The 14,170-nt window shown below is 39.3% G+C and overlaps 1 protein-coding gene across 1 annotated transcript in view; it reads right to left on the minus strand.

The window, feature by feature from the left end:
- Positions 1–14,170, minus strand: part of Adgrv1 (adhesion G protein-coupled receptor V1) — a 595,268-nt gene that overhangs the window by 540,314 nt on the left and 40,784 nt on the right. The window contains exons 17-20 of the mRNA XM_008829347.3: positions 11,078–11,204; positions 10,282–10,499; positions 8,617–9,360; positions 4,282–4,655 (exon numbers count right to left, since the gene is read on the minus strand). Coding sequence (XP_008827569.1) covers positions 4,282–4,655; positions 8,617–9,360; positions 10,282–10,499; positions 11,078–11,204 — 1,463 coding nt within the window. The remainder of the gene's footprint in view (positions 1–4,281; positions 4,656–8,616; positions 9,361–10,281; positions 10,500–11,077; positions 11,205–14,170) is intronic.

The following is a 14,170-nucleotide window of genomic DNA, read 5'->3' on the forward strand; positions in this document are numbered from 1 at the left end:
CCTATAGGGGATTCTCATGGTACTCCTCTAGAGGACTATGGTATTTAGTGGGGATATGTTATTTTGGTTTTTCATGTTATTTTTTTCTCTGTGATTTTGAAATGTGAATTTCTTTTGTAGTTTCTGCTTCTTGAGTGAGACTCAAGCTTTGAAGTTTAGGTCTGCTTCTTTTTGTGAACTTTATGTCTTTGTAGTTTTCTTTTTGGGCATGAAAAGCTGGTTCGTCTAAGCTTCCAGTTCTCTCTTTTGATTTTATATTGGAGTGGCCAAATTGCTTTTTTCTTCAGGAGTTCCCACAGAGGTCCAAGTCAGATGAGGATCAGATGCTCTCAGGCTTTCTCCTAAGGTCTGTATCCCTCCAGGATAGACTTTGGCCTCAGGAATTTGGGGATTGGACTGGCCTTGGAGCAGGGCCCAGGAAAGATGCTGGTCTCGGGCAGCTGGTGGCCATGCCACCCAGGAATGGAAAGGGAGTTGGGAATGGGAAGAGGCCCCAAGGGCTCCTGGGGACTGCAGAGAGGAACTGAGTTGGTCTGGATGTAAAGGATCAGGAAGCAGTGGTGGCTCCAAGCAAAGCAGTTAGCCCCAGTGTTTGGGGTGCCAAGACAAGAAATGGGACAGTACCTAGGCTAGGAGGAGTGACGGGGGTGGGGGAGCTGGGAGGGTGAATGAGGCTGGTGGTGTCAAGGCACCATGGGTTAAGATAGAAGATAGACTTGCCCAGGAAAGAGGCTGGTGGGTTGTGCAGCCCAGGGAAGTAGAGGGAGGAGACCAGGCCCAGAGGGCTCCTGGGGACCATGAGAAGGAACTGGGTTGGGCTGGATGCAAAGGATAAGGAAGCAGTGGTGGTTCTGGGCCCACAGGTCAGCCCCAGTGTCTAGAGTACCAAGACAAGAAATGGGACAGTATCCAGGCTAGGAAGAGAGATGGGAAGGGGAGGTGGTAGGGTGAATGAGGCTGGGGGAAACAAAGTACGCTGGGCACTGACAGACTTACCCAGGAGAGAGCCTGGTGAGTTGTGTAGCCCAGGGAAGCAGAGGGAGGTGAGGGCAGTACCAGGCCCAGAGAGCTTCTGGGGACCATGAGAAGGAACTGGGTTGGTCTGGGTGCAAAGCATCAGGAAGAAATGGTGGATCCGGGCCAAGCCCCGGTGTCTGGGGTGTCAAGACAAGGAATGGGACAGTACCCAGGCTAGGAGGAGAGACAGGCAGGGGAGGTGAGAGGGTGAATGAGGCTGGGGGAGTCAAGGCACAGGGTGCCAATGTACTTACCCAGGGAAGAGACTAGCGGGTTGTGCAGCCCAAGGAAGCAGAGGGAGGTGAGGTGGGAACAGGCCCAGAGGGCTCCTGGGGACCAAAAGAAGGAAGTGGGTTGGTCTGGATGCAAAAGATCAGGAAGCAGTGGTGGTTCCAGGCCGAGAGGTCAGCCCTGGTGTCTGGAGTGCCAAGACAAGAAATGGGACAGTACCCAGGCTAGGAGGAGAGACGGGGTGGGAGGAGGTGGAAGGATGAATGAGGCTGGGGGTGTCAAGGCACAGTTGGCACCAATGGACTTACCCAGGAGAGAGGCTGGTGGGTTGTGCAGCCCAGACAAGCAGAAGCAGGTCATTTCAAAAGTTTTAAGTACTAGAAAACAGTCAAAATCACTGGATACAACAATTAATCCAAAATTCAGATTTTCATCTGAAGGATCACGTTTCATCATCAGCCAGAACTATTATTGGTTTTCCCATAATAAATAGCTTGTTCTTATGAAAATACATGCCAAATACAAATATCTGAATAAATAAAACTTGCCAGTCATTTTGTCAAGAAAAATATGGAGTTCTATGAGATCAGCAACTAATTCAGCTCAAGACTCAAAATCTGCATTAACATCTTCCTTCAAGTCAACTATCATGGTTTTTGTTTTTCTAGGGTTTTCATATGTGTACGTGTGTACGTGTGTGTGTGTGTGTGAGTGTGTGTGTGTGTGTGTTCTATGTACATATGTGTGTCTATGTGTACGTATGTGGCCGCACCTGTGTATACGTGCAAGTAGTGGCCTGAAGTTGATGTTAGGAATCTTCCTTGATTGTTCTTCACCTTATTTGTTGAGATAGGGTCTCTTGCAGAACCCAGAGTTCACAGATTCTGGCTAGTCCCAGCATGCCCCAGGGATTCCAGGTCTCTGAGTGCTGGAATCACAGGCAGCAGTAATGCCTGCCTGGCTTTTACATGGGTTCTTATACTCAGAACTGTTTCTTTGTATGGTAGAGGTAGAGAAAGTCAATATGCAAGTAGTTTTATAAATAAGAAGGAATTTAACAATGTGATGAATACCCCAAAACATTAAAACTATGAAGAGTAAGAAGTTGGGGAAGGTATCAGTTACTTTAAATAAGCATCTCACTAATATAGTGTCTTGGTAGTTGAGACTTGAAGACCTGGAATAAGAGAATGGAAAATAGGGAGGCAGGTGAATCCTGGTGACCTGAGACTGGATCCACAGCAAGTGAGCCTGAGCCATAACAACCAAGGAAGAGAATGACACAGATGAGGCCAGCATCACAGGCAGGGGCCAGGCAGGAACTGAAGGGAATCTGATTTTTGCATAGCACCACAGTGGTTCACACAACCCAAGAAAAGCCATTTACCTTTTTAAAATTAGAGATAATGGCATTAAAGATATAGGGAGAAAGCTAACAGGTTAGAAATCATAAGACCTGATTCAAATTCCACTTTTCCCTATTGTATCTTTAAATCAAACAGGAAAACTAATATTTATTAACACTAATAACCACCAAAGTCTAAATTGGGCATCTGACTTGATCCTGTCTTACTGAATTCAACTTGGGATCGTTATTTCATAGCCCTCTAATCCTCAGTTTCTAACTCCATAAAATGAAAAGAACAGCAATATGCTGTACCTATACAGTGGATTATTAGAAAAGTGCATTTATCTTAATATATAATGCCAGGCGTGGTGGTGCATGCCTTTAATCCCCCCACTCAGGAGGCAGAGGCAAGGGGATCTCTGTGAGTTCAAGGCCAGCCTGGTCTAAATAGTGAGTTCCAGGACAGCTGGGGCTACAGGGAGACCCTGTCTCAAAAAGACTGAAAATAAAAAAAAAAGTTCCTGATGGCTGAATACCCATTTAAAGGCATTATCAGGGTCAGTGAGATGGCTCTATAGGTAAAAGGACTTGCCACCAAGCCTAATCACCTAATTTCAATCCCCAGGACCTCCATGGTAGGAGAAGAAAACCAACTCCAGAAAGCATTCTCAGACCTCCACAGGCATACTATGGTTCACATATGTGCACACACATACACATGCATACATATATACACAATTAATTAATTAATTAATTAATTGAATAAATAAAGTAAAAAAGAAATGTAAATGCATTATCAAAGTAAGTAATGATGTTTCTGATGCTAAAAAATAAAACAGCAATTGACTATCTCTTCTCTTCTGTTTGTCACCAGACGAAAGAACTAGGAAAACAGTATGGTATTCAGAGACCCAGGTGTTCCACTTTAAGTTAAAATGAAAACTGTGACATAATTTTTCTCAAGTTCTACTTATCTGGTTTTTCTTAATCATTTCAACTTACATATACACTTTCTACATCTACTGGAGTCAACTTGCAAAGAGAAAGGCTCTCCTATTTCTTGGCAGCCTTTCATGCACACCGAGCTTTTGCTGCCACACACAACACCTGTGAAGCCATTTCATGAGCTCTCACATTACTAATCAAGAAACTCAGCAATCACATAGCTTTGAAAACTGGGGAAGATCCAATAAGAACAGTAAAGTAATGAATTAAGTCAGCCAACAAAGTTCATAAGAAACATTTATACTCAATATGGAAGACTGCAATAACTATTCAAGGATGTTCCATATAAACAAAAAACATATTTAATAAAGGTTCATGTACAATTATTCACACAAGCTTTCAAGGTGTATTATTTCTTTTATATCTAAGGCATCCCAAACAATAATCATATTATACATGGAGCATAATTATATATTCTTTAGAGTGTATTAACTTTAAAGCTAATTGCTAAGATTTATTTGCTTATTTGTTATTGCTTCTTTTACTTCAATAAGATAACTCAAGCTGTAAATTACTAAGAGCAGAGACCGAAATTTACATTTGCAAACACTAGCTGCAGCATACTTCTAGACTTAAGAGTAGATGCTTGAGTGACCTTATAGAAAACTATCTAAGCCCCAAACAAATTGATCTACAGTACATTTTTTGACTGCAGATTTCTTCAAGCTCGTGGCACTCACCTCTGGTATACAAGCGCCTGTGAAACCGAAAAGGCCATTGGCATTGTCACTCTTCTGTATTCGTAATCTAGCTGTAGTATTTTCTTCAGAAATCTGAGCCCCTCCATATACAGAGACTAGTTTAAGAAGAAATAATTCTTCTCCTTCCTCTTCGCTGTCATCTCTTGCAGAAACAATGAATGATTTGTTGGTTTCTCCTTGTCTGAACTCCAGATACCCAGAAATGGGGTGCAAATCATTCTTTGCAGGCACAGCATGAAGTTCATGTATCTCTTCAGCAGACAGCTTCTGATTGTAGGTCCTCACATCCTGCATCACACCTGTGAACCTGTCACTGCCGCTCATCCCTGCCCCAATTCTCAGTATTCCTGGACCTGAAATTAGACATGAGTACAGGTGCTCCAGCACCCACTGCTGTCCTAGCACGAGTTTCAACTGTGGTTCCAAAAGCATGAAAATTTTACTGAAATATAAGTTTAATAAGCAAAACTTTAGCATAACTAAAACAATGATCAAATAAATATTATTTTCAATTGTGATAAAAATAAATCTGTATAGTAATCATTGGGATTTATGATTTGATATACTAAAAACTAGCATATAATTGTCTTCAAAATTAAATGACATTCTTAAAAGTAATTTGTATCAGTCTGCTAAAAACCTTTTTGGACAGAAAACTAAATAAATACATACATTCATGCATATATATCTACCTATCAATGTATGTGTGTTTTGTATGCATTTGCGAAGACATCTTCTATGACCCTTTGAATTTATTTGTTGACCTAAAAATGGAATAGGTTAATCCAGTTCCAATTTTAAAACTTCAGATGACTACTCTGAGAACTTGTAGGCTCTATGTGTTTAAAAGAGAAAGTAACCTTGAATTAACTGAAATGAGAAGTCAACAAAAAAAAATAAGTTTTTATGGGCCAAATATATCATAGTTATTAGTTGAAACAACAAATGGAATGGAAGCAGAAACTGAAGCAGCTCTTCTTAGAAATATCATATTCAAATATGAAGGGCTTTAAACATAATAACAAAATACAGCCCAGCTAAATGTCACTATGCCTTAGACCTTCATGACAATCCTTTCCAGAATTTCAAGTTTCTGGCTTACTTTTGTTTCGTTAGTTCGGGGTTTGGCTGTTGTTGCTCTTTTGTAAGGATCACATTATTGTCGCTGGCCCACAACTTGTTATGTTGCCCTGGTGAGCCTATAACTCACAGTCCTCCTGCCTCAGCCTCTCAAGTCTGGAATAACAAGTGAGCACCATGTTGCCTGCCTTAGGACCACTAGTTCTTAGTTCTTTTGCGTTGGTTTTCTAATAACCCAAATATGTATGGTGAAAATTTGGCATTGATGGGGGGGAACCTAATGTTCCTACAAGAGCCACAAAGCAGTTTCACAGGTTTTTCTAGGTGGCTCTTCTAACATAGCTTATAAGCATCCTGCACTTTATATGGCATTAGCGATGGCCCTCGTGCCAGCAAGCCAAAACTAATCTTTCACTCAACTCCAGATTGAGTGGGAAACCCCCTGCTGCCATTTCTCATGTTGTGCTATCTGGTAACTGTAATTATATAAGTTCCCCTAATTCTCACAAAAATACGTCACAGCTCTTAACAGCTAGACTCAAGGCTTATAGAAATGATCATATCCTTTAGTTTTGTTTCTGTGATAATATTAAAAGAAATACTGCCCTAGGCATTAAAGTTTTATCTCCTCTGTGGCTTAGCTGTGATGTTGACTAATTTATTTACTAACTCCAACCTCTATTTCCTTACCTATAAAATATTTGATATATTGAAAGTCCAAATTAGGAAAGAATGGAAAACAAAGTCTCATACAAATTTAAGATATTCTAAATGCTCTGTTTCTTTACCCAATTCTATGAAACAAACATTAACTCTGATGTTGAATTTCGACAAAATGATCACTGATTAAAGTGAGTTGTTGAAGTCTCCAATCACCCTTTTAAAGTCAAGCTCTCCTTTTAAGTCTGATGTTTGCATTATATTATGAAGTTAATAGTTCTTGGTAGGATACAAATTTGAAATTATTATTTTTCTTACTAAATAAATCTTTTATTATATAATGACTTTCTGTGTTTGTTTTTACAATTTTGATTTAAAGCTTTATTAAGTGTACTATTACTGCTCCAATCATGTTTGGTTTCTGCTTACATAGTACAACTTTTCCCATTTCTTTGCTTTCAGTCTGTGTGTGTCTTGACTGGTAAAGTGAGTTTCTTTTTAAAAAATATTTATTTATTATTTTTATCTTATGTGTATGAGTGTATTGCCTGCATGCGTGTAAGAGCAACTGCATCATACAATGTCCATGGAGGTCAGAAGAGGGGTGTCAGATCCTGTGGAACTGGAGCTACAGATGGTTCTTAGCCACATGTCATGCTGGGTATCAAATCCAAGTCCTAGTCCTCTGCAGGAGCAGCCAGTGCTCTTAACCACTTAGCCATCTCTCCAGCCCCTAAAGTGAGTTTCTTTTAAGGAGTTTATCTTATCACTAGTTTGGGTTTGGGTTTATAGGTTTTTCAGTCTATGTATTTCAACTGTGGCTTTCAATCCACACATATTCAAGGTTATTATTGGCAATAATTACTCGTATTTTTTCTATTGTTTTGTATAGCCTTTGTTCCTTTCTTCTGTACCTTTGTAGCATATCATTTCTCTGCATTGATAGTGCAGCACGTCCAGTACTAGAATGGGTACCTGTTGGCATCTGAGTACTGCATGGTGACTTTGCAAGGCTTCCAGAGCTCAGTCTACAAAGGCCTGCATACCTGGCTGCTTTCCAAGGTCCAGGGTGAGATCGGTGAGGTCAAGCATCTGATTCTGAGGGCCTCAGTGGACCAAACATCTGAAAACAGGCTACTAAACTAGAGGGTGGGGAGGGCTGCCAAGTTGCTTCCTGAAGGCTAAATGGGCCTAGTCACTAAAGCAAGGCTGCTGGCTACCTCCTGAGGTTGTGTGCAGGTGGGTGTGTACTATCATTCATTTGGTTCCCTTGGCCCTCTGTGGGCTGAGTTGCTCGATTGCCTCTATCTTTTAAAATATATAGTATATTTCATTGATAACTTTCAAAATAAATTCTTAATTTTTAAATGTTTCCTCAAGTTACAGGTTAGTAAAATAACATTGCAGAGGACCCAGGTTCAGTTCCCAGCACCCACATGGCAGCTAACAACCATCCTTAACTCCAGTTCCAGGGGATCCCTTTTCTGACCTCCAACAGGGATTGCATGACATGGTTACACTTACATACATGCATGTAATATACTTATATACATAAAATAAAAATAATAAAATATTTTTTAAGAAAGAAAAAGTAAACAATGCTCATGTGGTTTCTTTTGGCCAGCTTTTTAATGCTAAAAATATATATAGCAAAATACCTAATGCAAGAGGTATTAGGAAAATTCTACCACACTATAGCACTGTTCTACCTTCTTACTGAATATTAAACAGATTCAAATCACAAGACAGAGGGACTTGGTGACTATAATGGAGACAACCTATATTGTGTGCACACAGGCCACAGTGGGTTTCTCAAGGAAAGGGTATGTAATTTGGTTAAAAGTCAATTCTCTTCAAAGCATTCCATAAGTTCATCAGTTCACCTACGGGCAGTATAAACCCTTTCATCAGCTCTTCAACCTTATGTCCTCCATTCTTCACTTCCAATAATAGTAAACTAGAAAAGATTCCCTAGATACAATACAACGATCACATGCCACACCTTTGCATATTCCTCTGCCTGAAATGTTCCCTATCCTGACTACTAACTACAAGAAAGATAAATGATCCTCCTCCATAATTTTGTCTTTCTTCCCATAATGTTTTCATGTCTCTCCCCTAATTACTATTTCTGATTCGTCTAAGCTAATGGCCTGTTCATTTCTGCAACATTCAACACAGATGTATCATGGTCTTGGGAGGATCGTAGTTTTGTTAAAAGAAAGCAAACTAATATAAAAAATGGGATTTGGGGAGCTGGAGAAATGTCTCAGTGGTTAAAAGCACTGGCTGCTCTTCCAGAGGACTCAGGTTCAATTCCTAGCACCCACATGGCAGATAACAAACATCTGTAACTTCAATTCCAGGAAATCTGATGCCCTGGCCTCCACAGGCACTGCACACATTGGGTGCATTTATATCTATGCATGCAAAACACTTATATATGTTTTAAAATAAAAATAATAAAAGCTGGATTTTGGAAATGTGTACTAGCTTTTTTATAAATGAAAATTTTAAATGAGGATTTTTAGAATCTTCCAAGTTCACTGCCTAAGATGTATAGCTGACACTCACCATCAATAATGGCTTCTCCCTTCAGACTCTTGATTCCTCTGGGCATTGGATTTCCATCCAGGTAGAACTCAATTATGCCATCATCCAAGGTAATTAAAACATGAAGCCAAACACCTTCTTCTAAATATTTCGTGACTGTGGTCTTGGCAATGTATGTCACATTGGATCCAAAAGTTTTATAATGAAGAGAAAGAGTCACATGGGATTCATTTGTTTGAATTTTTACCCCATAGTAGATGCTTCCATTTGCATCATCTTTTGCTATAAGAAATCCATTTGTATTGGCATTAGGCATCACCCAGGCAGAAAATGTAAAGTTGGCAATTGTGTTATTCCTGGAGGGACAGTACTTCGATTCAACAGTCCCAAATGCACCCTCCACTCCACTGAAGTACAAGGCATCTGTTCCAGTGTGGTGACGTCGCATATGTGGTTGTAAATGCACAGTGCTAGGGAAAATTCCAACCAGAAGAAAGTCAATCATTGGTGGCAAACCAGCAGTGAATTCTCTTGATAGTATTTCCCAGCCAACCCGTACATCACCAAAGACACCCTGTTGCCTCAAAATGGTGAATTTGGTAATATAGGATATGTCATCTTCTGAGGGGACATCTTCTGCCACTTCTCTCTCTAAACATTCTGGATCTAAGGTGAAAATTCCAAAGGGATCATCATTAAATGGAATCATTACTGTCACCTGAAGGTTGGATTCTGCTAGTTGACCTCCAGGACCCGGAGAACCACCTGTAATAAGACAATTTAGAATGACTTTAAAAAAAGAAATTGAAAACTTTTAGCAAAAGGTTAGAAACAAAAGCAGTATGCTTTGCAGGCAAATTTCTAGTTAAATTATATACTCAGTGAACAATGGAATCACTATATTGTTTCCATCCCATTTTTAAGGGCAACTTTATCAAAAACATCTATTTAGCATAATTATATTAATAATAAAACCCCAAAAGAAGATATAAAATCAAATATGATGGGATGGATGAAGCCTCCATCCGTAAAACTGAACCTAGCTAAGACCATAGACTAAACATGAAAAGCAAGTTCAGGGCTGAGGGCAGAGTGGAGCAGTAGAACACATACTCTGTATTCATAAGACCCTAGATGCTATCGCTAGCACCAATAAATAAATAAACAAGAAAAATAAAGCCAAGCATAATGCCACATGCTCATAATTCCAGCACTCTGGAGATGGAGGAATGGAATCTGGAGTTGAAGGCCAGCTTGAGCAACACAGTGAGACAGTGTTTCAACAAATCAAAGGTTGGGGAAGAACACTCATCTAGCATGTACATGGCTCATGTTTTGACTCCCAGCACTACAAAAACAAAAAATAAATAATACTTCTACCAAGGAGAATTCTTTGACATTAAAGTCAGACTATCCTGATACATTTACTTCACCATCAACCAGATTTTGTGTACAACTCCATTTAAATATAAACTATAAAATTTTGGTGATAAGCCAGGTGATTTAATCCCAGCATTTGAGAAGCAGAAGTAGGTTGATCTCTGTTAGTTCAAGGCCAGCCTAGTCTACATAGTGAATTCCAGCCCAGCTGGGGCTACAGGGAGACCATGTCTCAAAAAGAAAAAAAAAACCAAAAAAGAGAAAGAAAAATTTGGTGGTAAAATAAGAAATGGAAAAACGTAGCACCTGAAATATTTACAAGTTTCAGGATATAAAACTCATTGAATTCAGGAATTTTGTCTGGAAAAGCTTGGAGAATTATTGATTTTGTTCCTTCTCCATCCATGAAGTTAACAATCCCTGAAGTTTCATAGAACTCTTGTCCAGGCTGCAGAATAGACGCATTATGAAACAGCTGCCAGGTCACAGAAACGTTACCAAAGTGTCCTCGATGCCTCCAAATCCTATGTAAAAATTGAATAAAACTAATTGTTATGAAACGTGTATGCAATAAATATAGTTACAATGAAAACCTTCTGTGTTCTCTTGAAAGTATATATTTTCTATTTATGATCAAACTAGCAAGCCAGTCTACTGAGAAACCAGGGAAAGAGGACAAGTCAGAACTTCATATAATAAAGAAAAGCAATATTTTAAAAACTCAAGTCTTCAAAGTCCAATCAGGAAAGTAAATTCTAAGTGCAACTGAAAAAGATTTTGATGATAATTGGTAAAATTCTTTCAAAAAAAATACTAAGTGAAAGCAGTCACAGGTTATCTGGAAATAATTGTGAAGCCTGGATAGCTGGAGTCTCCCAGTCTTCTGAAGATAGAACTGGGAGTGTGGAGGGTGAAGAGATTAAGTGGTGCTTAGTAGCTAAACTGTTCTTGTGGGTGGTATTTAAAACGAAGTGTAAACAAGGTTAGCATTCAATTATATTGTCAATTTTATCTTCGTAGATTAACAATATTTCGTTTTACTTATCCAACTTTCTGATTTTGTTGTAAGCAGTTTTAGCTTTCCTTATTCAAATACACTTACCAAAATACATTAGTCTTTCCTTCTTCTACTGCTTTGTCTATGGGCTCCAGAGAAAAAATACCATTTGGGTCATCATTGGCTTCAATTATCACTGTAGCTACTCCATGTTGATATACTACTGTGTCGCCTAAATTAAACATGGAAACTCAAAGTAATTAAAACATAGCTACTTCACTTTTACTTTAATAAAATTGTGGGGTTTTTACCTGTAGTGATTTTATTTGCTTGAATTTAAGTTAAATATAAAACTGCAGATATAAAAGTGTACATATGAGCTGAGGAGATGGCTCAGTGGGTAACCAAGCACGAGGACCTAAGTTGGGATTCCCAGCATCCAAGGAAAAGCCAGGTGTATCTGTAATCCCAGTGATGAGGGAGGACAAAAACAGGTAGATCCTGAGAACTCCTGGCCAGCCTAGCTGAAACAGCAAGGTTCAATGAAAGACCCCACCCCCAAAAATAGGTGGAGAGTGAGAGAGGACATTAACAGCAAGCTCTGGCCTCTTGGGTGAGTACAAGGGTGAGCACACACACCCACACACTCATATGCATAAATCACACACACACACAAAATGCATATGCACACATTCACATATGTGTATTTATATTTCCAGTCTCTCTATATTAAGAGGATCTAGAAAAAACAAAACCTCAGTAGCAATAACAAAACCCACTGATCAGGTACTATACATTGTATAACATTCTTAAAATCAGGGCTTCCTAGAGAACTGGCTAATTTCATCATTGTCACAGGAAAATTACAGAAAGAGCTTGCAACAGCTCTCTGTACTAGAAAGTAGGAACATGCTTAAAGAATACTGGGGACATGTCAAAAAGACAAAGAAGTTATACTGAACAGTCAAATTTGGGCCAGTATAATCATAAAAATACATTACGGTAATAAAAATTAACCCACAGCATAAATAGAAACTGGGATTTCATACTGGTAAATGTCAGTGCTAATGAATTTTTTTTGAGCAACAGGACATTTATATAATTTCAAAGAAACTCATTACATTTATTAATTACAATGAAAAAAGTAAACATGTAGATCATCACTTTAATTGTACTGAAAATAAATGTCATAATGAAAAGACAAAACAAAATCCTGACAGAGATAGTAAGACAAGACTACTTATGTGGTATTCTTACCCAGGATGCAAACCCTGAACAAAATAAATAAGACTCATCATAAAACTCAAAATCAGGGACAGGGTAGGGTAAGAGTGAGATTCTAGCAGACAGCCTGAGAGGGTAGTTTGGACCTCCATTGGGGTAGCTGCTCAGAGCTCAGTGGACCACCAGAGAGTGTGGGGTTCTGGCCTCCCTCTGGCCTCTAAATACCAAAGGGCCTGAGAACCCTGGGGACAGCCTGACAGCCCCCGGATCCTGTCTCCACGTGGTGATGAGCTTCCCCTAATTGTGCCATACCAACCCCTAGCTGGAATTTTGTGAGTTCCCTCCCAAGGCCCCAGGGCAGATCTGGCTTTAGTAGGCTAAGGCTGGGGCCTCAACAGATCTCCAGAGAGTGCAAAGTTCTGGGCCCCCTCTGGCCATCCTCTGGCATAGGGTTGACAACGAACATGAATGCCTGAGAGACCCTGGATCCTGCCTGCACATGGTGAAGGAAGCTTGAGGGTATCTGACTGGAACCTGAATTGCGCTTTTGTGGGTACCCCTGAATAACTGTTCTGAAGCCATTAGTTACCTCCAAAATAAACCTGAAAGAACCTGAACCCTGTACCAACCAGCTTTACATAACAAATAAAGAAAAGATCTAGACACCTGGATAATACAAACAGAAGCGTACTTCAACTTAATTCTCATATCAGAATCATAAACAACAAAAGAAATTCATATGCCAAAACCACAATGAAATAATAATAAAATGGAAAGCCAAACACTATGTCCCCAGCAAAGTCCACCAATCCCGTAGAAGAGTTCTCAAGGAAAACCCCCTAGACCTGAATTTAACCCAGGACACTGAATTTAAAAGAACAATCATAAACATGATCAAGGAATTCAACGAATTTAAAGAACACATGAACAAACAAATCAAAGAGCTAAAAGAAAATAGGGATAAAATTCTGAAGGAATTCACAAACTAGATATAAATATTGAAGAAAACTCAGTCAGAAATGAAGGAAGTACAAAACTCAGTAAGTCAACTTGAAACAAGAGGGGAAAGCCTCAGATCTAGAATGAATGAAATGGAAAACAGAATATCAACACTGGAGGATAAAGTTGAAGAACTGGACCACTCAAGCAAAGGGTATGGAAAATTAAAAAAAAAAAAAAAAACCACAGGAATGGAATATGCAAGAGATGTGGGACACAATGAAAAGACCAAATCTACAGATCACAGTAAGAAAGGAGAAGAATTTCAGGTTAATGGTGTTGACCAGATCTTAAATAGGATTGTAGAAGAGGATTTCCCGATATTAAGGAAAGACATCCCCATACAAATATGGGAAGCACATAGAACACCAAATACACGGGATAAGAAAAGAAAATCCCCATGACATATCATAGTAAAAACACTAAATATACAGAACAAAGAGAGAATACTGAAAGCAGCAAAAGAAAAACAAGTCACAACAAAAGAAAGCCCATCAGAATTACAGCTGACTTACCAATGCAAACTATGAAAGCCAGAAGAGCCTGGATGAATGTATTTCCAATTCTACATGACATTAGATGCCAACCCAGAATACAATACCCAGCAAAAATGTCTATTGAAGTTGAGGGGAAAAGAAAAATCTTCCATACATGAATAGCCTGAAAGGTCCAGAAAACCAGCCCTTCAAAGAATACTTGAAGCAATACAGAGAGCAGAGAGAGAAACAGCTATACCTTGGAGCAACAAAACAAAATAAAGATATAATCTAGGAAACACAAAATTACACAGAGAACAAAAACAGCAATCAAAGTGACCTCAACCAATACACACCTTTCAATAACAACCTTAAATATCAATGGACTAAACTCCCCAGTCAAAAGACACAGGGTAAGTGAAAGGATTAAAAAACAAACTCCATCTCTTTGCTGTCTGCAAGAAACCCATCTCACCTTCAAGGACAGGCACTACCTTAA

This window comes from Nannospalax galili, unplaced genomic scaffold (assembly GCF_000622305.1).
Source record: "Nannospalax galili isolate Female #2095 unplaced genomic scaffold, S.galili_v1.0 scaffold173, whole genome shotgun sequence".
Taxonomy (NCBI): domain Eukaryota; kingdom Metazoa; phylum Chordata; class Mammalia; order Rodentia; family Spalacidae; genus Nannospalax; species Nannospalax galili.